Consider the following 26094-nt stretch of genomic DNA (forward strand, 5'->3'; position numbering starts at 1 on the left):
GGCGCCTGCGCCCCGCCGGGAGCGGGAAGCGGGGGGAGGTGGCGGGAAGTAGCGGTGCCTGACAGGCCGCGGCGAGCCCGGGCTCTCCCTCCATGTCCCGCTTCTTCCAGGCGCTTCGCCGCGCCGGCAGCGCCCGGGCAGGGGGTCCGGGTGTGGAGGAGGCGGACGTTTACCGGTGGGGTCTGACAGGTCAGCGGGCCGCCGCCGGTAGCCGGCCAGGCCCCGGGCTGCCCCCGGGGGAAGGGGTGGTGAGGGAGCGGGAACGTGCGTCGGGGGAGTCGGTTTGTGCGAGAGGATGGCGGAGGGGCCCTGCGGCGGCCTGGGGCTGTGCAGCCGTGGTCGCCTGGGCTCTGTGTGAACAGCCCCCGGGCCTGAAAGAAATGAGCGGCTGAGGGAGCTGGGGGGGTTTAGTCTGGAGAAGAGGAGGCTGAGGGGAGACCTCATCACCCTCTACAACTCCCTGAAAGGAGGGTGCAGGGAGGGGGGATGAGTCTCTTGAACCAAGGAACAAGCAATAGGACAAGAGGGAATGGCCTCAAGCTGTGCCAGGGCAGGGTCAGACTGGCTCTTAGGAAGTATTTCTTTGCAGAAGGGGTTGTTGGGTGTTGGAATGGGCTGCCCAGGGCAGGGGGGGAGTCCCCATCCCTGGAGGGGTTGAAGAGTCGGGTTGACCCAGCGCTGAGGGATCTGGTGGAGAACAGTCAGTGTGAGGTTAATGGTTGGACTGGAGGATCTTCAAGGTCTTTTCCAACCTTGATGATTCTGGGAAATAAAGGCAAAAATAAATAAACGTGGCTCCTGGGCCTGTAAAAGTGGGCTACTGCTGCTCTGTGCAAGCCTTCCCTGGCTGCTTCAGTCCCACACTCCTCGGCTTCACAGTTAGGTGGGTGGTTAGGCCAGGGCCTTGGCTCCCCGAGTCCCGCTTTTCCTGCTGCCATGGCTCTGCACAGCCTTCGACAGCTCTGTGCTTCAGGAGCAGATCATCAGGCCTCAGAGTGGTTCGATGTTGAGCATGAAAGCTTTAAGATGCTTTCCGCTGCCTGGAGGGTGGATGCAAAAGGGGAGCGCCTGGGCTATCCAGCCTGCTTGCGTGTTTTCCTTAGCTGTGGGGAGCCCATTTTTCAATCCCTCTGCTAGTTAGGGTTTCAGTTTCCCCAGGGAGAAGACAGCAGCAGTGCCATAGAGTTATTAACAATACACAGCACTTGAGTCCAGGTACAAGGAAAGACCTTGAGAACTCTTACCTGGCTCGTTTTGTGTTTGTTTTAACATATTGTGCCCCGTAATAAGGATTGCAGTGGTGGTAGTAGCTACAATGGCCTGCAGTTGCAGTCTGCCCTATCTTAAGTGCAGGAAAACTGGAAAACATCTTGTTGAGAAATTATTATTATACAATAGCAGATTATTAGAAACATTTCCGGTAGCCTAAAGCGTGTCCCTGGATCTAGTACTTACATATTTTTAAAAGTGTCTGGAGCTGAAAATGAAGCTGTCTTTTAGGCATGCAAAGTAGCGGCTTAATTATCAGATTAGGTTCCTCGTACAGGCCTTTGTAATGACTTGGGGCATTTTTGTGTGCACAAATTCCTGAATATGGTTTAATTTAATGGATTTGCTGTAACACTGGTGTCTCTGCTCTCCAGCAGGGTAAACCAGCTCTGGCTGAAAACTGGTGTGCTTTTCCTGTAAGGCAGGTGTTTGGGAAGGCCTGTTCTGGTCAGGACGTGTTTCTGGTGGCTTCAGGGTGTAACTGTGTATAGAGTGTATTGGATAATTGTGTAAATGTAACAAATTACTTTTATTCCCAGGCATTAAGCTTCGTCCCTATCAAATAGAAGGTGTAAACTGGCTGGTGCAATGCTACGAAATCCAGCATGGCTGTATCCTGGGAGATGAGATGGGTCTTGGGAAGACTTGTCAGGTGTGTCTTCTTATTCTGGAAATTGATCTTTGCCTAACATTTTTTTAGCCCAGTGTTTCTGCAGAATGAAAAAGAAAAAGCACCCTAATGATTGGTCAGTTAAGCAGCCCCATCCTGAAGTCCATACTCAGAGAGCTCATTGTTTCTTTCATTCCTTAATCACTTAAAACAACTGTTAAGTCCTGAGTAGCATTCTGAAAAGGTGTTGGGGTTTTATAGAAAGATGAGTGGCCATTTTATACAGACACCTTAATGCATAATTCATAGTGCACAGAGTTGGAAGCACAGTACCAGCCAGTACAGAGAGGATGATGTCGTTTTGATGCACCTGCAGCAAGATGATTTTTGAGTTTGTCAACACATGGATACAATACAATACAGGTGCAAGTTTTTCAGAGTTGGTTTTTTATGGTAAGTTTTTTCAAGGGGTTTCAGTTTTGTTGAAAAATGACTGCTTGTGCTTTGGTTCAGCTGGTGGTATTCAGTGGGTCTTAAAGAACAAACTGGTGGTTTTAGAAAGTGATGTATGGTAGATCTTCTTTTTTGTGACTGTGAGAGAAAGGTCTTTGGAAAGGGCCTCCAGATATCGAGGTCACGTTTTGGGATCTAAGCACTTCTGTCATTGATGGTGGATCTCATTTGGTATTCTGTTAGCTCTGCTTTGTGCTAGAGAACCTGTGGGAACTAGCTACAGAGCTCAACAAGGAGACACTTTATGTAGATTCAGGCTATTGGGCTGAATCCTTTCCTTGTTATCAAAAAATTTATTTTCCTTGCCTTCTAGACTATTTCTCTACTTCTTTATTTGACAAAAAAAGTAGTGAACAAAGAGAGATTTCTGATACTTTCTCCTCTGTCCGTTCTGAGCAACTGGAAGGAGGAACTTGAGAGGTAAGTTTCAACAGTTGCACGGCTCATCATATTCTTGCACAGCAGGTTACAAAGATTCTCTTCAAATGTGCTCAGTCCAACAGTTTTCTTCCTTTCAAAAGGAAAAAAAGTAAAAAAGGAAGCTTCTAAACCAACAAATCAATGCAGGCTATGCAGTTAATGCATAGTCTTTACAATGCCATGTTATACATGAATTCCTCTAACTTATAGGATTGGCTGACTTTCAGTCCAAATGCCCCCACTAGCTCCTTGATTTTTATTGATTTGTAACCCTCCATGCTCAGCCTCTCTTAGGCAAAATCTGCTGAAGACAGCCAGGATTCTGTATGATGAAAGGTAAGACCCAAGTTGAATAGTATCTTTCCTGGCATGCTCACATATGCATGCAAAATACATTACATCTGTGCATGCAACCCACCTTCACTGGGGCGCAGTGACTGTGCCGATGGCACATTTGCTGGGTACATTTTTAAGCTGGAGCCCAAAGATTCCTTTTAAGTGGGACAACAGAAAGTTAAAGATTAGAGCAGAAGCCTGTCTATGTGGCTGTCGGGTCATGCTGTCTCTCAGCATCTGAAGTCATCCAGGTTACGTTCTAAAGCGAGCTGGCCTGATTTGGATAGACTTGCGGTTGGAATAGTTGGGGTAAGGTGCATACCTTCATAGGTCAGCAGTGAACAGCTGTTCAGGAGGAATATTAGTCAAATATCAGTGGTGGGATTGAATGAGGAAGAATTTTATGGTTCAGCTCTTCCTCCATGGATCTCGTTTTATCTGCTTTTTGACTACGAGGAATGTATTTTTGAGGCCCTGACTTGGACCTGTTTGCTGCAGACGTTGTCTGCCTTTATTTAGGCCAATTCTTTGGTTGCATCTGGGCAAACCGTATTCATTCACCTCCTTCTCATGAGCTTTTTCAGTTCAGAATAGCAGATGGGCCATGAGACTGGTTTTCAGTCATGTGCCTTGAACTTTTGAGACCTAGGAGAACGCAGTTTATTTGGGACTTGTCCAAACCAGAACCAGCAGCTGAGGTGCCAACCTGAGATGCACATGAATCAGGAAGGGGTTAGATTCAGAAGCTGAGATCCAGCCAGATCTCACAGGAGGGCAGGGTGTTTGGGTAGGAGGTTTTCATTATCTATGCTGTCACTATGTTTGAGAATGGGGTCCAGGGTCATAAACACATGAAAGGCTTAGCTTGGCTCACCATTTTCGTTCTGTCTTTCTCTTGGCAACAGGTTTGCTCCAGGTCTTTCCTTTGCGACATATATAGGCAACAAGGAGGAGCGCCCCAAACTGCAGCAGAACCTGAAAGAGCGATCTCACCTCCATGTGCTCTTGACAACATATGAGGTACATGATGTCTTTGTCACTTGAAAGAGGAGGGCTCAGGTTTTCCCTCACCTTTTCCATAACTCTGTACCACCCAGCTCTTGCCTTGTCCTCTGTACTCATCTCTGACCTTCCTCAGTGATTTTCTACTCTGTAACCCATTTCACCAACTCATCTAAGTTCCTGCAGTTTTTGTGTCCCTAGGATAGTGTAATTTAACTCCAGCTTTACTGCATAGCTGTATCACACCTTGAGTAAAGAAAACAGACACATGCTCTTGATGATAAAATTCTGTGCTTTTTAAGGATTTCTCTTGAGTGACCTGATTTCTCTTCCTCTGGATCTGAAGTTGGGCAGGCAATGTCTATGCTTTAGGATACTGTCAGGTCATTGTAATAGCTTAGATTAATCCACTGAAGCGTGTTTGGTTAGAGTGAAAAAGACTGTGATGCTGACAGTGCATGGTGTTTCTCACTGAGTCAGAAAGATATGAAAAATTTCGCAGAGGTGAGGAGCATTTGTGGTGTGTGTAAATTTCCATTAATTCTCTGAGGTTCTACTGCTGGTGTGTTGCCAGACAAGAGTTAAAATGTAGGACCACAACAGCTTGTGGTTACAATACTGTCATGTTACTTTTCTCAGGTGAGAAGTGGCTTCATTCCCCTTTCCTTCATTCCACAAGATTTTGCAAGCAGACAAAAAGATGTTCTGTGTCTTAACTGGTGTATTAACTTAAGTCATAAATCACCGTTCATTTCTTTTCATTGCAGATTTGTCTGAAGGATGCAGCATTTCTAAAATCGTGAGTCTGGTTTTAATTGTTTCAAATTTAATTCTGCACATCTGTCAGCGATTCTTAAGTGCATGTTTGTATGTGTGTGAGATCCCACGCTAGTTTCACAAGAGCCAAGGATGTTCTTTGCTTGTGAGTAGAGCTTTGCCTTTATCAACTTACAGTGAAGAATCTTTAATATCAGCTAAGATGTACATGAACTTCCCCCAAGGACAGTTTTCAAGCCAGTGGAGTCAAAATAATGTGATACATAGTGGTTTATAATAGTACACTAAATATCAGTCCAGATGATTGATATTTAGAACAGAGGAGGTCTTCAAAAGCTTCAGATTATAAAGGTATTAGCTGCAAAATTTGCTGAAATTGATCTGCATTATACTGTGGTGATCATGTGCTAATACCATATCCTGAAGTTTATTGCCTCCTGCCACCAGTCAGAACTGTGGAGGGTTTATGGAGCATTATGCTTTCTAGCAAGACTGATTATACAGCTGAAGCTCAGCCTGTAGGAAGTATTGCCGTGGCTGTGCAGGATTATACAGAAGCCTACACTTGAAATGGGAAGGAATTTTCATATTTTTAAGTAATAGCGCCAATGCCTTGCAAGAGTGATAAGGGCTGTGACAAATGCTGGGGGCAGCCAGATGCCACGAATGGCTCAGGATCTTTGTAGGAGCAGAAACCCAGTGGCCCCCACTGACACAGTTTTGGATCTCCCAGAATTAGTCGGGCCCACTGTGGGTGCCCCGTTGTCTTTCTGTGAAGCACCTGCCCTTGGCCACTGGTGGAAACATCAGGTTGTGCTAGATGAACAAGTGGTGGTAGAAGCCAGGCCTTATGAAAGGTACCCATGGCCATACAGTCCTTACAGTTTTGTGTCATGTCCTGCACTGCTGCACATGATTCTGCTTATTTTCCAGCCTAGCCCTGGGATGTAGTACCCAGGGAGAGCAAGTAACTAGCCCTAGTATCACAGACATGTCAGCTCCAGTGCAGATTCCTACTTCTAAGGCTACACATAACCTCAAAGCCATGTCACTTAAGGGTTTTTTTGCCCCCTAGTATTCCTTCTGAAAAAAAGTGCTAATCATTTGTACCTTGTCCTGTGTCAGAGAACTTGGAGCACTTGTAAAGGTGGGTCAGAGTTATCAGATGTCTTCACCACCACTTACAAGCAGTGCAACAACACAAATGAGTTGAGCAAGAGCCCTGTTCTAATCTCATGTGGAGAGATTCAGTTGCTGAGCCTCTAGAATAAGAATAATGACATTTCACTATAGTGGCAGTGGAGAACCACTCTTAAATAGCAAAGTGGGGAATCAAGGGATGCGGAAGAGCTGTGGGGAGAATGTAGGTCCCTGTGATTCCACACCTTGTATTCCACTGGGAAGAGAAGCGTATGGGTAAGAAAAGCTGGAGGGTCATACTTTCCCTCCCCTGCCTACCCATCAGCCAGACTTGACTATGTGGGAATCAGTCTGTGGTGAAGCAGTCATGAACACTGAGGCTGAAAAGATCTGGAGCTTGTATTAAGCCTAGTAGATCTACTAGGTCACCGGTGATTCTGCAGCCTACTTGATGAGACACTGCGTATATCAAGCCCAGAACAAGGTGTAGGTCATGTCTTGGGTGATTTGCAAAAGGCTTGTAATCATTCTGCCATCACTACCTGATCATAGTTGTTAGGTTTTGCACAGGTGCCAGGGCATAGTTTCACATGTCTCTTGTTACAAATTCTAGACCTACTTGGGTGTTTGACTAACTTGTGCTTGCATCATTTTCCCCATAGAAGGGAGAGAGGTGGAGAGAGAAGTAACAAATTTGAGTGAATTTAGTTTTGATTTCAGAAAAACTCATCCAGGCTATAGTTAAGAAGCTGCGTCAGCTCTTGAAAACAGTACTTGTGAATTCCTCCCACCCTGCTTGTGATGTTTGCTTGTGGTTCATGGGGTAGGACCATCTCAAGTACAGCCAAGCAGAGCCACTGCTTATTTCAGTCTTTTTGTACTGACAAGAATTAATTGTTTGCCCCTAACTGAAGAATGCTGTTTTTTCAGCTTTGACTGGGCTGCCTTGGTTGTAGATGAAGCTCACAGGCTGAAAAATCAAAGTTCTCTGCTTTACAAGACGCTTTCTGAGGTAAAATAGCTCATCCATCTTTTAGTGTCTAAAGCCTTTTTTATCTTCAGTATAGCATACAGATTCTCTGCTCCTCTGAGTAGTTATTAAGCTCTGAGCCACAGCCAGTTGCCATCAGAGCTGGTGAACAGATTCTCATATTTAGTGGCAGAGAGATAATCTTGTTGGCTTTGCATGGAGGTGGGCAATATTTGGAGCTTATCTCTCATTCTGACTCATGTTTGGGCTTGGCACGTTGACGCCATTTGAGGGACCGAAAAATGTAAAGCAGCCCAACATAGTGCTGAACCACAGCTGTGCTACTGATGTTGGAGAAGTCTGCCTGACCTAAGACAATTTAAAGCAACAAGAGGCTGTCTCCAGCTCAGGGAGGGTGAAGGAACCCTTGCCTAGTTCATGGGACCTCACGTCGTGAACTATTGACTTCCGTTGTCCCCTTTAATGGAACCACCCTTTTTTAATTGAAATTAGTAGAATTGCTCCAGCTTCCAAAGCACCCTGCCAAAGTACAATGAACGCCTGAGTGAAGGCTACACTTCTTGTCATGGCGGTGAAACGTGCATTAGGTCTGGGCTGACATCACTAACAATGAACTACAGTACCCTGAAAAATAATTTTTTTTATTAAATTCCTGAAAGTCTTACATCTTCCAAACGTATTGTGCGTGATATCTGTATTTCAGGAGCTTTGGTTGTAGTCACAAAGAAATAGGCATGGTTCACCTTAGCTCTCCTTTTAACATATTTTCTATTACCAAACTTGAGAGAAGACTTGTATTTTTTCAAAGGTAACCATAATCCCCAAGTCTCTTTACAAGGATTACTGTAAGCAACTTGGACTAGATAATGTTGCTGTGTTTGTCAGTTTGCCAGCAAACAGAAATGGAACACAGTCTTTTGCATTTTCATTTCTCTATCCTATTCCAACAGCATTTTCCAGTCATCTCTTATTATCTAACACTGAGTATGCAGTATTGGACTGTTGAGCCATGGATCTGAGAATTTTAATGGTGTCAGTTTTGCACTTTGTTCTTATTTTGCTTACAGTGTCTTCCTTGCATTGGTGGCATTCGAGTCAGTTTGGTGGAGCTGTTTGACTGTCACACCATACCTTACGTTGGATGGTTTTGGCAGACATTTGCAGCATTCTGCAGGCAGTTCTGTGCCACCTGTCATCTTAAGAGTGGTGTGGGTGGAGTTGTATATTAAGTAACATTTCATTCCAGATATTTTCTCCTAATAATTTTGTTTTGGTGCTGGTTCTTTCAGTTCTCAGTAGGCTTCAGCCTGCTACTCACAGGCACTCCAATCCAGAACAGCCTCCAGGAACTGTACTCCTTACTCAGCTTTATTGAGCCTGACATCTTTCCTAGGGAACAAGTGAAAGAGTTTGTTGAGTATTACCAGGTGATTGAAAAGGAGAGTGAGCCAGGTCAGTAATAAGCATTGCTGTACTTGAATCAGAACCCACTGTTGTCTTGACTAGGAAGCAGACATATTGTGTCCCCTTTATTTGCCTTTTTTTTGAATGCTGACTAGCTTTAAAACAAAGCCACTAGAAGTAATGATTACTTACCTTAATGTAGCTCGGGCATATTTAAGGTACGCAGCTGTGTTTTGCTTGCTTTGTTTGTAAAATTGGTCTTGAATCATTTCACTAATAGTTGAAAGAACTAAAAGTTCCTTTACATTTATTTTGAAAGTATAGTTGTGAAGGTACTGCAAAAATTCCTTACATTTAATGCAATAATCTCCTCTTTTTTTTTTTCCCTGCCTCTGCATAGCCAAAGAATTGCACAATCTTCTGCAGCCGTTTTTGCTTCGAAGAGTCAAGTCTGAGGTGGCTGCAGAGCTGCCAAAGAAGGTGGAAGTGGTTCTGTACCATGGCATGTCAGCTCTGCAAAGGAAGTACTACAAGGCCATTTTGACAAAAGATCTAGGTAACTGAGAGGTTTGAACCCTATCAGCTAATTTTATAACCAAAATTAATTTTGTAAATCTGTGCTCTGTTATAGTGAAGGAGAAGACACTTTGGCCTGCAGAATATGCATAGACTGAATATGCCAAATTCAGTGCTGTGGGCTGCTTGATTTGTGGTTTTTAGCTTTTGATAAAATAAGAGACATATGAATCTAGAGCTGAGCTTTTGCAGAGCTGGGGAGGGTCAGCTTCAGGATTCTGCTTTGGGCCAGCCTGTAATTAAAAATATTTATCACCAGGTAAGCCTGCTCCTATCCCATGTTTTTGTGTTCAGGCAAAAGGGTGGTACGGGAAATTTTGGACCTGTGGATCTCTACAAATTTTCCAATAGTAGTACAGATACCATACAGCAAATTTAAATGTACTGAATGTAGATATGAGTTCCTTAGGAAACCACAGGGCCATATAGACAATGCAGCCACAGACTCGTATATGAGTACATATGAACTAACTGTAGCAAAGCATCCTGAAGTATGAGAGAGAAAGTATTTGCTTCTCTCTGAATTCCTCCTCTTCCATACCACATCACATGGCTTGCTGTGGGGAAAGTAAAACTGGGGGGATGGAGACCCTTTGTTCTTCTAGGGCTAATGCCTGGTGCATCAAGGAGCCAATGGCACTTTGCACACGCATCACCAGGCAGCCTGATCCTTCTTCTAAAGTCAGCATATGTGCACATGCTCTCTTTTTCTTCTCACAAAAATACAACCCTTCTTAACATCCTGGTTGCCCAGTAGATCTTGACTCTGCTGTATTACTTTTTTTGTTGGAAAATTCAAATGAACTGCACCAAATTTCTTTCACTATTTTTGATGATTTCTAGATCTACAATTCACTCTTAGAAAAATGATAGTGACCCTTTCCAGGGAGTCCAGAAAGTTCCAGGGAGTTTGACAAGGCAGAGTAGTTTTCATCAGGGTCTTTTTCTAAAGGCTTGTTCAAAGAATGTGAGGGAAATTTTGCTTGGCCCACGAAAATCGATGTGTTAGTCTTGAGATGGGAATTCAAATGCAGATGTGATATGCAGAGAGAGATACTCCAGTGCTGAAGCATTGCAGAGTGGTGCTCGGTGCCCGGACATTCCCAGTCACACCCACTGATGGAGCGTGGGCTTCGCTGCTCAAATCCTTTTCTGTGCTCTTTGTTCCAGATGCATTTGAAAGTGAAACAGGAAGGAAGGTTACACTTCAGAATGTCTTAATTCAGCTTCGGAAGTGCGTTGCCCACCCATACCTTTTCAATGGTAAGAAAGCACTCCTCTCTCTTGAAATAGAAGTTTCTTGATTTGCACAGTGTTTTTCTATTATTGCTTGGCAGTGCAAAGCTTAGAAGAAGCAAGTAATAAACAACATTGTACTTGAATCAAAACCAGCTGTGAGTTTGTGACCAGTTCCAACATACGACAGTTCATCAATAATGAGGAACAAAGTAGGGGACTCTGGGAAGTCTTGAGTTTCTTACTGCAGCTCCCCGCTTGTTTTCCCACCAATGCACATACTCTCACCTAAAGAATGAAATCACAATGCTTTGGGAACTACTGAGGATGTTGTTTAGAGACAGAAGGACCATCACTTCTCAAGGAAACATCATGGGGGTCTGCTTGGTGATAGTTGGTTGTGCAGACAAACTGAGGTTGACAACTGAGTTGTTACTTGCATAGTATTAGGTCTGCTTCTGAAACTCCTTTCTGTTCCAGGTGTTGAGCCAGAACCCTTTGAGATTGGGGACCATATTGTTGAAGCCAGTGGCAAGCTGTGTTTGTTGGATAAACTACTTTCATTCTTGTATGCTGGGTATGTCATGTTGGGGTGGGTAAGACGGGGTGGGGTTGATATAGGGAGAACAGGTAAACTGGGAGGTCAAACTACCTTATGTAGCCATAGATTGAGCAGATATTCATCACAACGCAAGCACTGCCCTATTTATTGCACGTTACTGACTACCTGAAAGAAGTCATTTCAGTATAAGGAGCTGCATTAGAGATGGTAGAGGAACCTCAAAGATTTTTATAGCTTCCCTTTAAACATTTCTCAAAACGCTTCACTAACTCTCTCACATGTTCTCGTATTTGCCGTATTGGGGAACCTGGGAGAATAACCATCTGACGTGGTATTCAGATATCTGGTTTGACCATGGGTTTCCTGAGAGTAGCTTCCACTGTGTTAGCCTGGGAGGCAGAATGCATAGCAACTGTGAAAAACAAATTTGATTGGACCAAAACCCAAGGATAAGCTGAAACTTCAGCTTTGGGAATAGCATTCAGAACTCATGGTGCTGTGCTCTGTCGACAGAGCTTCAACAGACCTTGGGAAGTTCTGATGTGGTTGTGGAGGTCTTTGTCCTTCTGCTGTGTAGCACATTGTGAGTGGGTGCCTCTCCCTTGAATGTCTGTGCCACAGGACCAGCCCTGTGCAAATTCTGGACTTAAAACCGCCTGTGTTCTGGCAGTGAAGTCTAATTTAAACAGAGCACTGAGGCCTAGAGCTGGGAGGGAGGAGAGTTGATTTCTCACTTATACACGATTGTAGGCAGAGTTTGATCTTTGAGGGTCATTTGTTGGAGGAAGAAATGCTCTGCTGTCAGAGAGATGCTGTATTACATTTTCCCAGCATTTAAAATGCTCTGTAGTGTATGATTTGAGAGCAGTCTGCTGTGGCAGGTCATGTGATGAGGAAGACCTCCTGATGCTAGGTTGAAGCTGAGGATCCTTTTAGACAGGCTCCTTTGGATCCTCACCAGGCTGCATCCATCTGGCAGAGCTGTGCCAGAGCCTTGTTACGTCTCTGTGACTCCAGACTAGGCATGGTGACTGATGATGGCAGATGAGGCTGACTGGTTGCATCTGGACACAGGGCTGAAAATGTGGTGAGGGAATGGGCCGTGACTCTGTGAGGCTTAGACTACATGGGTGATGAGGCCTTGCCATGTAACAGTGACTGGTTAAGCCATTGTAACCTCTCTACCACTCTGAAACACTGTCACAGCATGTTGAGGCTCATGGTGTCTCATGTTCTTCTTCCAGTGGCCACCGTGTCTTGCTCTTTTCCCAGATGACTCAACTGCTTGATATCCTGCAAGACTACATGGACTATAGAGGTATGTTCTGCACGCTTTGGCAGCAGAGGGCTTATCCTAATGATCTCTGCCATATATTGTTCCTGTGATTTTTGGTTCATCTGCCTGGGAGGGAGAAGGGACTGTGGTGAGGATTTATTGCTTCTTAGTAGATAGAAACCATATTATCACAATGGTGCTGTGAGTTGGAGGGTCTTGAGTTCAGCTCTTTGCTGTGTTACCACCTGCCTGAAATGAGCTGGCACTTAAATGTTGTTCTTCAAAGTAGTTTCAGCTTTGGTTCCTTGATAAAATGGAGCTAACAGCAGGGTAACAACGTTTCATTATATACCTGTGTTCGATTATGTACCTGAGTCCTGAAGTAATTGCACTAAAGGCAGTAGGCTTGCTCTAGATTCAGTTTGTCCAGCATAAAACACGAATTGGGCCACATTCATACCAGGAAATTAATTTTTGATTAAAACAGTTGTTGGCAGTGGGGCCCCGATATGTCTGCGAGGGCAGATTGGATCAGACCATTTTGGCAAGGTTACCAAAGTGTTCTTGGGACATTTTCTTTTGTTTCAATCCACATGGCTCCATGCCTACTTAGGATTTCTCATGAAAGAGGCTTTTGTTTGGTGTTTATGGTTTTGGACAACTAATAATGCAGGAAAAAGCCAAATGTAGGGCCATATCCCATACTGCTTGCCCACAGGAAAGCACACACTGAAGGCTGTGGGAGTTTGCATAAGGAGGATCCAATGGTTGTTGGCCTGTTTTGTGGGGCCAAGAGCCAGAGCAGCATAGTCTGAAATGGGACTGTGTGCTAACGTTCTTTTACTTTGGCTCTGAATTTTCCTGTTGTGTTTCCAAGCAGTAAATTAAATGCTAAGAGTCTCTGCTTCAGACTTGGCTAAATTACCCTTTGCTGACAGTCAATCTGGAAGTCAGGGTCACTACTTCAGTTTATGCCGGGTTTAACTGGGAAAGAATTAAGGACTTGAAGGCAATAAAATGAGAATCAAGGCATGAGGATTTGGCGTATTCAGGACAGCAGTGAGACAACAGAGAAGGAGGTAAGAGGGTAAGAGCATAGACAGAATTTCAGAAATGTGCATTTTGCTTGTTTGAAAAGGCTACAGCTACGAGCGGCTGGACGGTTCTGTTAGAGGTGAAGAGAGACACCTTGCCATTAAGAACTTTGGTCAACAGCCCATCTTTATCTTCCTGCTGAGCACCAGAGCAGGTGAGTAAGGAAAGGAGAGACAACCCATCTTGCTTCTGTACTCTTCTTTTGCTCTCTCTGGCAAGATTTTGGGGAATTCTGAGTCCTGCAGAACCTGTTCGCAAGGGGGATTTTTGAAGGAGACAAGACACATCCTGAACTTGGGTCTCTCAGCTAGGATATCTGTTCTCTGTGCTTTCCTTTTGGCATCTGATGTCAAGATACTTTTCATATTGCAGCCACTTGAGTTACTTTTTTTATTCCAAGTCCCATAGTGCCTGTCCCTGTGCCAGACTGAGCTTAAGGAATCTCACTAGCATCTTATTTCTGCAAGCACCAGACTTTAGGCGGGCACAGGCTTCCTTCAAGTAAGCTGGTGGAATTGCTTCTCGAGTTTGCTGAGCATGGACATGCTCTCTAGCTGGCAGACAGACTCAAATGAGAGTCTTTTACCATTCTGAGACTGCAGAGAACACCATGGGACTGCCATCTGTGCTTCTTCCCCTCTTAGCTCCTCAGGCAAATCTGTCTTCTACACAGTTTCAAACCTCCCTGTCTCTCTATTCAAGCAAGCGCCGAGGCGGGCTTGTCTTCAAAGGAGGGATCCACACATCAAACTTGAACTAAGTTTTCCTTTGGGCTTCTGGTCAGACTTTCCTGGATGAGCCTGGCTCCGTTGATACTGCAGTGCATTGAGGGGAGTGTAGAGAGAGACCAAAGAGAAGCACCTAACGCTAGATGGTAGGAATAAATGTGTCTCTCACCATGGTGCCTGAACTCTCCCTGCCCATGTCAGCCAGACTTAAGAGTTGGTTTTTACTGTGCATTGCTACATCTGGCCAAAGCATCTTGTATTCATCTGGGAAGGGGTGTGCTAACAGTATTTCCATCATTGTTATGTTATGGACCGAGATTTGCAGGTGCAGAACCATCTCCACTTGCAGGGATGTTCTGATTACTGTGAAGAAGTGCTTGGCATGAGCTGGAAGAAATATAAGGCAGCAGGCTCCCTCCTCTTTAACTATAATATATAGTCATAATAGTGGGTGTTAAAAAAAAAAATTAACTGTATTTTTTTTCTTTTCATTCCATGAGAGCCCAAACTAACCTCAGCAACTTGGAGTCATATACCTAGGCTCTGGTTATTGTATAGTTAGGCCTGATGTTTTTCATTGTTCCAGCGCTGTATTTACCTGTAGCTTCCATGCTGCAGCCAAGTCATGACTCAGGCAGTCCCTTGTAGCCTCAGTGAAGCCAGTCCTTGCTGCGTTAATCTGCCTGCCAGCGGAAGAATATGTCTGAGTTCCTCAATTGTGACAACCACTCCACTTTGCACTGGTTCACTTGCACCCTATCTTTTTTGACCACATTGCACAGTACAGCTTGGTTTGGGGCTGTTGCAGAAAGCTGAAAGCTGGAAATGGAAGGCTTACCCACCCTTTCAGATCCTTATGAGGCTTAGATTTGGGGTTGGGAGATGGATTGAATTAGGTACAGTTGATCAAATCTGACAGAACCTTGTGTAGCATAAATTCTCCAGCTTCTCCTTTATTTTCTGCTGGTGACATATTTTGTGACTTTCTTCTTTGTTTATAGGTGGAGTTGGCATGAACCTGACAGCAGCAGACACAGTTATTTTTACCGATAGTGATTTTAACCCGCAAAATGACTTGCAAGCAATAGCACGAGCTCACCGGATTGGGCAGCACAAGTGAGAAATGTCGCTACTTCTGGTGTGGTTGCTGACTCTCTTGGTCTCTCAGTATCGCTTTCCCTGTCCATAGGCAGTGGAGGGTTAAAGGACAATAGATTGAAGATCAAAGAAGGAGAGCAAAAAGGATTTTATGTCATCGGTTTTTTTATTGTAGCCTCATGCAGTCTTGTTCTTGTCATATGTCTAGGGTGGGAGCTTTGTAGATTTGGAGGAGGAGAGGGAATCTGGACATTTGCTTGCGCTTTTGCAGTGAGCATTTCTCCTCTGTCAGGAAGCAATTGTATCAGCATTACATTTCTGCTGCTTATTTTTGTTGATTTTGTTCTTGCCTTTTTTTCCTCTACCAAAGGAGTGGGTGGGGGGATGGTGCTCCATGAAAGGAAACAGCTTTAGTGCACCTCAAAAAAGGAAAATAATAAGAATTTTCTTAAACTTTTCAAGGCCTGTAAAAATTATCCGATTGATTGGGCGAGATACAATTGAAGAAATAATCTACCGAAGAGCTGCTTCTAAGCTCCGGCTGACAAATGCCATCATAGAAGGGGGTCAGTTTGCTCTGGGAGCACCCAAGCCTCAGGGAGCAGCAGAGTTGCAGGTAAAATAGAGCTATTTGACTCCAGTAACGTCTCAGTTTGACTCCAGTAACGCCCCAGAGTGTTTCTGTATTTATGTCTGATATGAACCTATCCAAACACGTTTTGGGGGAGATGTGCGTTGATACATCAGCTTTTGCATGTCTTAGGAACCAAAATGACATCCCAGGTCCAGACAAGATCTGATGTTTGAAGACAGTTTTCACAACATTGAGGCGTATCCATTGCTGAAAAAGGGTGTGTTTTTTTGGAGAAGAGGGGAAGGCAGAGCCTTTCCTTGGTTTACTTGTTTATTTTCAATTGTAACAGGTCTAAACTGGAAGTTGACTCATTGTTTCTAGAACTTATCTGTCTCTGGTACTTTTCTCTCACAAACAGAGCTGATGATAAGTACTTAAGTCAGCTTTCGGCTGCTAGTCTGAAACTTGGTCAACCTTCTGTTGACCTCTTGGCAAATACAGTGTCTCAGGAGTCAGGGCATGATTTATAATTCTGACCTGAAAGCTGGGATTGTGCTGAGAACTTGGGTTGAAAACCTCAAGCAAAGTGACATTTAGGAGAATATATCCCCTGTGTGCAGCTAAACTTGGAAGAGGTTTGGAATTGCTGTATCCTTTTCCCTGCTGCCTCCCCTCCCTGCCCCATCAGCATGTATCTCAGCAATTGCAGTTTCCATGGGAGAAGTGGAACTGAGCCCATAGGAAATTCCATGCTGATATTTTTCTCCCCGTGGATTTTTGTGGTATTTAAGCTTTTGTTTTAAAGGTGTTTGGGGCAAAAACAAGCCTGATCTTTCTGGCTATGAGGAAAGCTTCTTGAAAGCAATCAGTACAATGCTGTTTTGTCATTTAGCCCTGAAAAAAAAGACCGTTCAAGTCTGGATGGGTTTTGTTTGAGGGAGATACGTTGTAGGGGCCTGTCCCATTAGGTGCTGAGAGAACTAAGCGTGTTGAAGCATAAGTATTTTGACAGGTAACATTAAGACTTAGATTTCTCTACTCATACATCCTTTGCATTTAAGCCTGAGAAGCTTGAGGAAGCTTGGCATGGAATTAGGAGATATTAATACTGAACTTCCCCTTCTCTTTGTTAAAGCTGAGTGAAATCTTGAAATTTGGCTTGGATAAATTGCTCTCCTCTGAGGGGAGTACTATACAAGATGTGGAGCTAGAGAACATCCTTGGAGAGACAAAAGGAGGGAAGTGGGTAACGGATGTTGTGCTACCACGCGAAGAAGAGAGTGAAGAGGAGGATGCAGAGAGTAAGTTAACAATCTAAATACCTATGAAATGCATGACGCTTGGGTGCTCTTAGAGAAGGCTTCCCAGGAAGGGGTGGCATTTTTCAGGCAGCAAGAAGAAAAGTGGATTTGTAATTGAGTGAGTGACTTGGATGTTGTTTGTCACCTATCCACAAACTTTCTTTCTGAGCCTTTATTGGTAGTTTTCTTCTTTTTGTGTCCTTATTTGCCTATTTGTAAGAGAATAGTAACAACACTTGCCCAGTTTGGTGGCTGGGGAGCTGAATTCCTTCATGTGCTTCAAATATTTTGAGACCCCATGTGAAATTCATGAGAAAAGGGGAATACCCAAATTGTAGATGCTGTTTTTCTCACAGAGAACCGTTAAGATAGATCTACAGTTTTAGAGATATAATGGTAACTTAAGGAAAGCCTATATAGCAGGTGTTTTGTATTTATCTCCCAACAAAAGATCATTGGCCATGAAAATCGCAAGCTAAAAAGACCTTAAAAAATTCCAAAATGTGAGATAAGAACCACAGAGTCATGGAGTCTAAACTAGAACAAACCTACTCTGTCTTCAGTACTCTACCTTCCAGTCCAAATACCACACAATTGTGAGTAGTTTTTCATAGCCCCATACTATATGAGAATAAATTCTAAGGATACTTTCCCCTCTTCTAGTGTCATGGTGAGAAAGACTGAATTTCTGAGTACACAGTAGCACTCAAATATAGATCTGTGACTGAAGCAGAAATGTGGCCCTGCAGATTGGGTATTGTCCATCCTGCAGCAGTTACCAGCAACAAGTAATTATTTGCTGAGAGTTAGTAAAGAGTAGTATTTTCTGTTGCTAACTTAGAGGAGCAGTGGTACCACACTGTGTAGTAGTTATTGGGAAGATAGTTCATCTGATGAGCAGTAACTCTGGGCTGCCAGAGTTCTGTGCTTTTATTTTGTTCGGGAATTCAAAAGCAAAAGCTTGCTGTCCCTTTACAAGAGTTGTCTCTAACTAGGTAGCAAAGCTAGATGCTGGCAGAGATGGAATGACCAAAGAGAACAGCAATGGAGCCACAACTTAAAATAGTTAATTGACCAAAATAGGAAGAAAGGTTCTTTGCCAGTCTAAATGACTTAAATTAAAAGCTTTTGCCTAAGGAAGCAAATGTTGATTCTCTTGTTTCTACTTGATGCTGACACTGGTCATATAAAAAAATTATGAGAGTGAACGTGTTTTTCTGCTGAAGGTAGAAGAGTGTCACAGAGAAGCCAAATTTCTTTTGATCTCATTGTACATTTTAGGTGTTAGTGGCTTTCAGTTCCTTTTTACACTTTTTAATTATTTTTTAAAGATCACATGTATGTGTATGAAGGCAAAGATTATTCAAAAGAACCCAGCAGAGAAGACAAAAAAGCATTTGATCAGCTTTTGGATCTTCAGAAAGCCTTGACTGAAGAGACCAGTAAAGAAGGGAGAGCTCTCCGGAACACAGCAAATGTAAGACAAAAGACACGACGAGGCACATGATGCTCTTTCATTTGCTTGTGGAAAATGAGGCTGACAGTTTTCGCTCTTTACCTACAGCTTGCAAAAGGCACGTTAAAAGATTTGGATGTCAATATAGTAGAGCTGGCTCTTGAATCTGAGGGCTTGACAATTCAGCAATTCTGATAACAGATCAGAGATACGATATGCAGGGCAGTCATATAAACTTAGGTCACAAAACCACATATTATGTAACAGTTGGGATCTGATGATTAAGACCTGTGGACAAGTAGGCAAATGGGAAAGGAGTGTAGGTTAAGGTGGGCACCAGACATGGCTTTAAGATGAGCAGTTTGTTTCCATGATACTTCTTTCTTCCTCCAGGCCCTTCTCACAGGCCTCCGGGAACAGTCAGCTAGGAGGAAGCACTTGTTGAGCGCAGAGGAGCTGGAGGCTAGGAGGAAGAAGCGCCAAGAAGCAGCAGCAAAGAGAGCAAGGCTCATGGAGGAAAAGAAGGCGGCAAAAGCAGAGGCAGAACATAAGAAAAAGTATGGTTTGTACTGCATCTAGTAGTAAGCTGATGTCTGTTACACTAGAAATGTGTGTCTGATTGACAAGAACAAGTCGTGCTCTGTATCTGCTCTGGCAGGTGGGGCTGGGGATGAAGGGAGGAGATGACAAAATGGCTGCAACCCACCCTCATGAGAGAGTTAACTTCATACATCAGGATGTTTCTCTGTGTGTGCTCAAACTGCATAGCACAGGGATGTGAAGGTGGGAAAATGGCTTGAGCCCCTAGCAAGGGTTCTTTTCCTCTGAATGCACTGTCTGAGTTCACATCTAATTTAATACATAGAGTGTGACCTGAGTAAGAACCCCATATCTGAATGTACAGTGAGCTTCTGGGAGATGTTTTCTGAAATGTCACAGTTGGCCCCTATGTATTGGACTGACAACTGTGACTCTGGCCTGTGTCTTAAATTTCTCCTCATTTCCTAGGTGTTCCTCCTTTTCACCACTCTAAGTAGCTCCTTTCCCGTCATTATATGCTTACTTTTTCCATGCATTTTGCATTTTGTTTATCACACTGGCATGTGGCTCTTAATATCACAGATAACAACTGTGGTAAACTTTGTTTTGGTCTAAAATAGGGGAGGGGAGCAGAGGGAATGCAGGTCTCAGTCTCCTGTGTTTCACTGCAATGATGTAAAACAAGGTGTGTGCCCCCAGTCTTTGATTTTCATTGAACATCATCTTCTCTTTTGTTTCAGGATGGCCTGGTGGGAGGCAAATCATTACACATCTACCTGCCTGCCTTCAGAGGAAAGTGACTCTGAGGAAGAGTCTGAGGAGAATGAGGCTGGGCTGAATGTGGATTTAGATTACAAAGATGCAGACCTGAACTATATCAAGTACGTCATGGGAGATGTCACTTATCCCAAAGCAGGAGAGGAGGATGCCATCATTGTCCATTGCCTAGGTGGGTCTTCTAACAACAGGAATGTTGTTGGGTGAGGTGGACAGGGGGGCTGAGTTGTCCCTACTAGCTCAGTAGTTTCTAATTCCCATCCAGACTGAAATAATTTGGATTTGAGCCTGACTTAATCTTGAATGGTGCAGAGGCAATACAGCCTCTACTCCACCATGTATAACCCACACACAAGTGCTAGTAAGGTGTACTTGGGTCTTTTCATGCCCTCTCTGGATTTATGGGTGAGCTTCCTGAAAGGTGCCTGTACGGCTTGAAATTTTATGTCTGTGGCCAAGTGGGGACAGTTCCTCCTGAGAGCTGGGCCTTTTGTTCATCCCATGGCAGCTGTAGGGATTGAACTGAGGTATTGAAAGCCATCTCCCTTACACAGTCAGCAGAGAGAAACGGGCACTTCCAGAGGCTGAGGTCAGAGTTTCTCTATCTCGGTGCTCACTTCAACACTGACAGTACAGAGGCTCTAGGCTAGTCTCCTAATTTAAGGACCTCTGTTAAGACATTAAAGCTGAGGGAGAGAAATTCACGTTCGAGTTCCTCCTGAATCAGTGTAGGAGCCTCTCTCTTACCAGGGCTACAGCAGAACATTATAATCTGCTTTGGTTTATGTTAAACTCAGCACAAAACCTCATGTTTAAAGTGGAAATGGCAAGTAAAAGTGAAAGCCCACGAATAACAAACACCTAGTTGTGGGAAACCCGACACCAATCTGGGCACATACTGGGTGCATGTTCTATGCACATATGTGAGGATACCGACAGGTTTATATGCTCAGTGCCATGGTTAGTGCTTGTTTGAGCATCCTCAGTGGGCAGTAAGAAGGAATCCTTCCCACAGAGTTTTTCAGGGAACTGTGACAAGTTTGTTTCTCTCAAGGGCTGAGGTTTATCCTCTAGGATGGTCCCTTGAGTATTGGTTGACTTCAGTTCGTGTGTGGTTCCCATATCTTTTTTTGATAATCATTCGTTGCGTTTCTACAGAGTGGGTCCCTTTCCTGCAGGGGTGGTTTTCAGCCTTGCTTTCTAAAAGGAGTCTAACTTGTCATTTCATTCTAGATGACTCCGGCCGCTGGGGAAGGGGTGGTTTATTTACAGCTCTGGAGGCTCGTTCTGATCAGCCAAGGAAAATATATGAGATGGCAGGAAAGATGAAAGGTAAGACATTAAAACATGACCTTAGGCCAAGATACTTGAAAGAGCTTAAATCCCACTGATGTTGCAGGAGTGAGGTGCCTGGATGCCTTGAAACTCATGTTTTTTCCTCTTTCTCCAGATATCTGCATCCCTAGCTCTGAAAGTAGTAATACAGTGGGTGCTTTGACTTGACTTGTTTGGAGTGTGAGAACTCTGCATAGGGCTTGGTCATTCTGATCCATGCTGCAAGTCATAAAGAAAAACAAAAAACCCCAAACTTGTTCATTATTTACAGGATTTTTTCACTATATAAGACAAAGCACTGCATCTTCTGTCAAAGTGCTTTGAAGAAGGATGAAAGCCACCTCAGGCAGTACTCAGCTGAGCCTTTGGTTCCCTCCAAGCACTAATCTTCTCCTGAGCATGTATTAGCAGTTTTGAGCTACCTGCAGCTGGTGAGAAATGAACATCTTGCTGTAAGGTGGACCTGTTATTTTTTCTAATTTCCTGGGAGATGCTTTCTGCTTGTTCCAGTGTCTCTCTTTCCATAACTGGGATGTGTGTTGGGGTGTCTCGGGGTGGGTGGGATGGAGTTAACATCTGTCTTGCTTCACTGGGCAAAGGGTCTGACTGCTGAAACCATCGTGAGATAAGGAAAGCCAAGGAGAATAATACAGAATGTGACAGTGAAATCCCTGCTGCGTTGATTGCCTGTTGACTCTTCAGGACTCATTTTTTTGTTGTTGTTCTGTTCTTGTTTTCTGGACAGACCTGGAGTTAGGAGGAACCCTGTTATTCCCCATTGATGATAAAAAATCCAGGAAAAAAGGACAAGACTTGGTGAGAAGGAGAAGCTCCTTTTTTTGTTGCTCTGTCCACGTGTTTTTGAAGCTGTGTGAAATGAAAGTTACGTCTTTTTCCCAGTAACAATGACACTGAATACTGAACATGGCTAAGTTGCAGTTAAACATTAGAGAAAAGGAGATCTTTTTCTTATTTATTAAAGCTAATAGCTAGTAATGCAGTTTTCCAGCAGCTATCACTGTGTCTCTTAGCACTGTATATAGACTCCATTTCAATTTTTTGTGTGTTTTCTCCTTAGCTGGCCTTGATTGTAGCTCAGCACCGGGATCGGTCCAACAACTTGTCTGGCATTAAGCTGTCTGCTTTGGAAAAGGGCCTGAAGAAGATTTATTTAGCAGCCAAGAAAAGGAATGGTAAGTGTCTGTGCAGTCGAACAGTGAATCCTTACATGTGTGATTGCACCTAAAGAAGGTGACCAATATCCACCTCTCCTGTACTGTTTTTTCTGAAGTGAGGTAAGAGTGAGATCTCCACGGCAGATGTGTTGTGTTCCAAAATATTTCTTCTGTTCTTGTGGGGTAGTTTGAAGTCCTTATCTAGATTGCTTTCTTTATGTGTATCTTGTCCTAAAGAGCGTGCACTCTTTGTTCCCTCCTCCTCAGCAACAGTACATCTTCCACGTATCGGGTACGCAACAAAAGGTTTCAACTGGTACGGTACCGAGCGGCTCATCCGAAAATATTTGGCAACACGGGGTATCCCCACTCTTATGTATCCTTTTGGAGTGTATCTTATTTTGTTCACAATATAATATTGAAATGATCCCCTAAATATCTTGGTGAATGCAAAGCAAGGAAACGGGGCAAGGCACAGATGCCACAATCCAGCTAAAAACTTGGTGTCTCTGACTCTGCCGTCGTCCAGGTACTCATTCCACAGTGAGGACTCACCATTTTAGGTGATAATGACAGAGTAGTGTGATTCAGTATACCTGTCAGAATTTGTTAGAACTAGGTGCTAGTCTTCTGTTGAAAGCCATCCACTTATCTGTATATGCCACGTCTGTGGGGGAGATGATTGGAATTTTAGAGTAACAGAAGTGACTCAGAAAATAGCAAAAGTGAGAATGTGAAAAAACCATTACAATGTTCCAAGCAAGTGATAACCTGCTTCCTTGGCTGAACATGGTGGAGTTGGTGTGTGTTGGGACAGGCTCTTATAACAAAATAGCTCATTGCTTTCACCTTCCAGGAAAGGAAACAAAGGTTTACAAAGGAGGCTGTGTTTTGTGACTTCTCTAGGAAGATATGCATTTGCTGTACTGCCACAGTCAGCAGTTCTGTGAAACTGAAAACCCGAAACAAAGAATAGTACTCAAAGCATTCTGCCTCCTTCCTTAGTCAATCTCTTAGTGGACATGTTGTCTGACATTCCTTGACACTTGACAGCATTTCCTTGACACTTCTTATTAGATACTACTTCCCTAGGAATAAAGGCTCTTCCTCTACTTCACAACCATATTCGTCTTCAATGACAGTCTCAAAGCCATGAAGATGCAGTAATTTCATTGAGAAACGTGCAAAAAGCCCAGGATCTTTTCAACATCATGCAGACAGTTTGTATGCATCCACTTCAGAAACATGCCTTACGCAGCCATTATTCGCCCCATCTCTCCGCCTTTATTGGCCAGAACAGTTACATACTGTCAGTTGCTCTGCAGAGGAATGAGACTACTTCAGAGTTCAGTCGTTGGGTAAGGATGTTGGCTTAATCCCAGAATCTGTTTTGGAGATGGAAAATTAAACTTTCACTGATGGTCAGTTCTTACCCATTAGATTAAGTTATTGCTAGAGCTTGGAATATGGTATTGTTTGCCCATGTTTTTTCTCCGCTTCACATTTCATCCTTTGTCTCATTATACCTTGTTTCAATCAGTTTTTTAGTGGTTACCTGGGACTCTGCATACGTGCCCATATAGACATCTCAGTGGAAAGGAAGCTGTCTGCATTAACAACACCACATGACAACCACAGAGTAAAAACAGTTCATACTGTTCCAGTTCCCCAGAAGTCCATCTGACTTTATATTTGTTCAAATATAAAATTCAGCTGCATAATCACATGCTTACAATCAAGCAAAATCCTGACCAGTGTTCTTGGCAAAGGCGTGCAAGGCTGCCCAGACTCAAGACTGGCTTTATAAATGACACCTTTCCTTCTCCCACAGCTGCTTTTTCATTACGCAGTTCTTTGTTGCAACTGTTGGGCAAAACCAGTTCCTTACAAAAGCTATGTGAAAGGTTCCATGACCCTTTGATTCACTTTAAGGAAATCTTAATGCAGAGTTTTTGATGTTGTCTTTATTGCAACAGAACTTTCCTGGTTTTTTGCATTGTTGGCACTGTTGGCTTTAGCATATTTTTTAGGGGTGGTTTTTTTTTTAGTACAACCAGGCAATAGTAGCTCTCGTAATAAGTGTTTTGACTAGAGAGACTGTGAGGTGCCAAACTTAATTCAGCTTAAAGTTCAGCTTCCAATAGGAAATCACCCCACGAGCAGTGGAAAGTATGTCTTTAAATATCTAATTGCCAACACACATCTCGTTGGCTGCATTTACGCTGCCTCTGTAGCACCATCTGGTTACTTAATAATTTCAGACCTGATTCTGACATGGCTCATCATGCTGACTGGTGTGCTCCACGCTAGAAGAAGCCTTCCTAAGTTGGATACTCTGTCATTCACTCTTAGCTCTACCAGAGAACCCCAAGTGATTCCTGATCTCCTTTGACCCTGATGAAGTTTTGGTGCATAGCACCTCTGTGGGTAAGTCGTTTCTTGCAGCTGCTCGCAGGAACAGCCCCTAGGTATTTGGCAAAGGGCTTGCAGGATCAGAGTCTGACTGTGAGGATTTCTGGGGTGAAAAGTGGTGGGTAGATGTACATTACCTTGTTTTCCCCGTCATGGAACTGGCGGTCTTCCAACAGGCCGGCTGGTGGCACTGTTAATCAGCTGCAGCAGCACATGTTGCTCTTCGGCCTCTTTTCAGAGAGCAGGGCAGTGATCTCCAGCCTGGAAAAACACTCCCTTTTTGCCAGAATTAAAACACCAATTATGCTTTTCTCTTTGCCAGCTTGACTGAACAAGTAATTTTAGTCTGCAGACTTAAGGCTCTGTTCCTCCACCTATTCTTTTCCTGTATATTTATTGCCTTTCTTTAAAAGGTTTCATTCCCAAGTGTTCCAGTGTGTGCAGTCTTGTTCCTCAGCTTCACACACACCTATGGCCCAATCCCAGCCCGACCACGGGTTCTCTGGCTGCCACGCAGTTACACATGGCCAGGATTTGTCCTGTGGCTGAGTCCCCCAGCACAGGTTGAAGTAGTGCATCTACCACCGCTATGGCCTATTCCTCTTTGAGGCCTCACGCTTTCCTTTGTTTCTACAAGAAGATGGGGTTCTGCCTCTGTCCTGTGCCCCCCACCCGGCTATAACTCTGAGTTATAAAGGAGAGGAGAGCATGACTACCTGCCTGTTAATGTCCCTTACCCTCTAAGAAAAGTTCCAGAGGGGGCTGCCAGGTTCCTGCTGGCACACACAGAGGAAAAGTCATGGTATGCAATAGATTCTAGCCCTCTAACTTAGGGGAAAGTCAGACAAAAGATGTTGTCTTTTCGCCCTCTGGTCCTCTTGGCCTGTGCAGATGAAATCTACCTTATTTTTTTCCCTTTAAATTTACTTAGGAAATGCTGGGGGTGTGCCTGTGTGTTTTGTTTTTGTTTTCTTTTTTAAGCAATATTCTTTAATATACTTTACATCTGCTGAGCCCAAAGAAAAGTTCTACCTCTATCTGCTTTGAAATGGAAGTGAGATTTCAACTGAAAGAACTAAGTTTCGCAGAGTCTCAGCCAAGTGAAACCCACCACCATTTCTCTTCATTTGGGCAGAAATCATGTATTTTGGATAATTAATTCCATAAAGGGCTCAGCAGCTCGTATGCGAGTTGCTATGAAAAATAAATGTGTCATGCTGTTTCTTCAGCTGTGCAGTACTATGCATTTTCCCTTTCTAAATAGCAACCACCCCAAAAGGGAAGGAAGGTGTTCTTTTGTAGTCGTGTCCCTCTGGCCTCTCTCTTCCTCTAAACAAGATTTTCTGCAGCGTAAGAGCTGAAATGTGGCTCCTTGTGCCTATCTCTCATTGCACGTTTACTGAAACTTTAGGTGTATGCTGCTAGATTGAGGTCAGTGACACAGAGCAAGATCATGCATAGTTCAGATTGGTTATATGAGCAGTTTCATCA

At 43.8% G+C, this 26094-nt stretch overlaps 1 protein-coding gene across 2 annotated transcripts; it reads left to right on the forward strand.

The window, feature by feature from the left end:
* Positions 1-35: 35 nt before the first annotated feature.
* On the forward strand, positions 36-25829 carry CHD1L (chromodomain helicase DNA binding protein 1 like). 2 transcript variants are annotated; one of them, XR_012621099.1, is made up of 24 exons: positions 36-189; positions 1809-1921; positions 2706-2812; positions 4054-4168; positions 4918-4949; positions 6998-7079; positions 8348-8510; positions 8863-9018; positions 10209-10301; positions 10755-10851; positions 12081-12154; positions 13251-13361; positions 14937-15051; positions 15496-15649; positions 16743-16908; positions 18240-18385; positions 18758-18921; positions 19645-19853; positions 20915-21013; positions 21762-21832; positions 22095-22209; positions 22459-22567; positions 23269-23549; positions 24453-25829. XR_012621099.1 is itself a non-coding variant. In XM_074808624.1 (23 exons), the coding sequence occupies exons 1-23, from the start codon at positions 93-95 to the stop codon at positions 23345-23347; spliced, it is 2667 nt and encodes an 888-aa protein (XP_074664725.1). In that variant the 5' UTR covers positions 36-92; the 3' UTR covers positions 23348-23616. The 2 variants fall into 2 exon arrangements, 1 of the variants encoding a protein (XP_074664725.1); XM_074808624.1 differs by lacking the exon at positions 24453-25829 and having other exon boundaries at positions 23269-23616.
* Positions 25830-26094: the final 265 nt, after the last annotated feature.

This window comes from Strix aluco, chromosome 2 (assembly GCF_031877795.1).
Source record: "Strix aluco isolate bStrAlu1 chromosome 2, bStrAlu1.hap1, whole genome shotgun sequence".
NCBI classification, from domain to species: domain Eukaryota; kingdom Metazoa; phylum Chordata; class Aves; order Strigiformes; family Strigidae; genus Strix; species Strix aluco.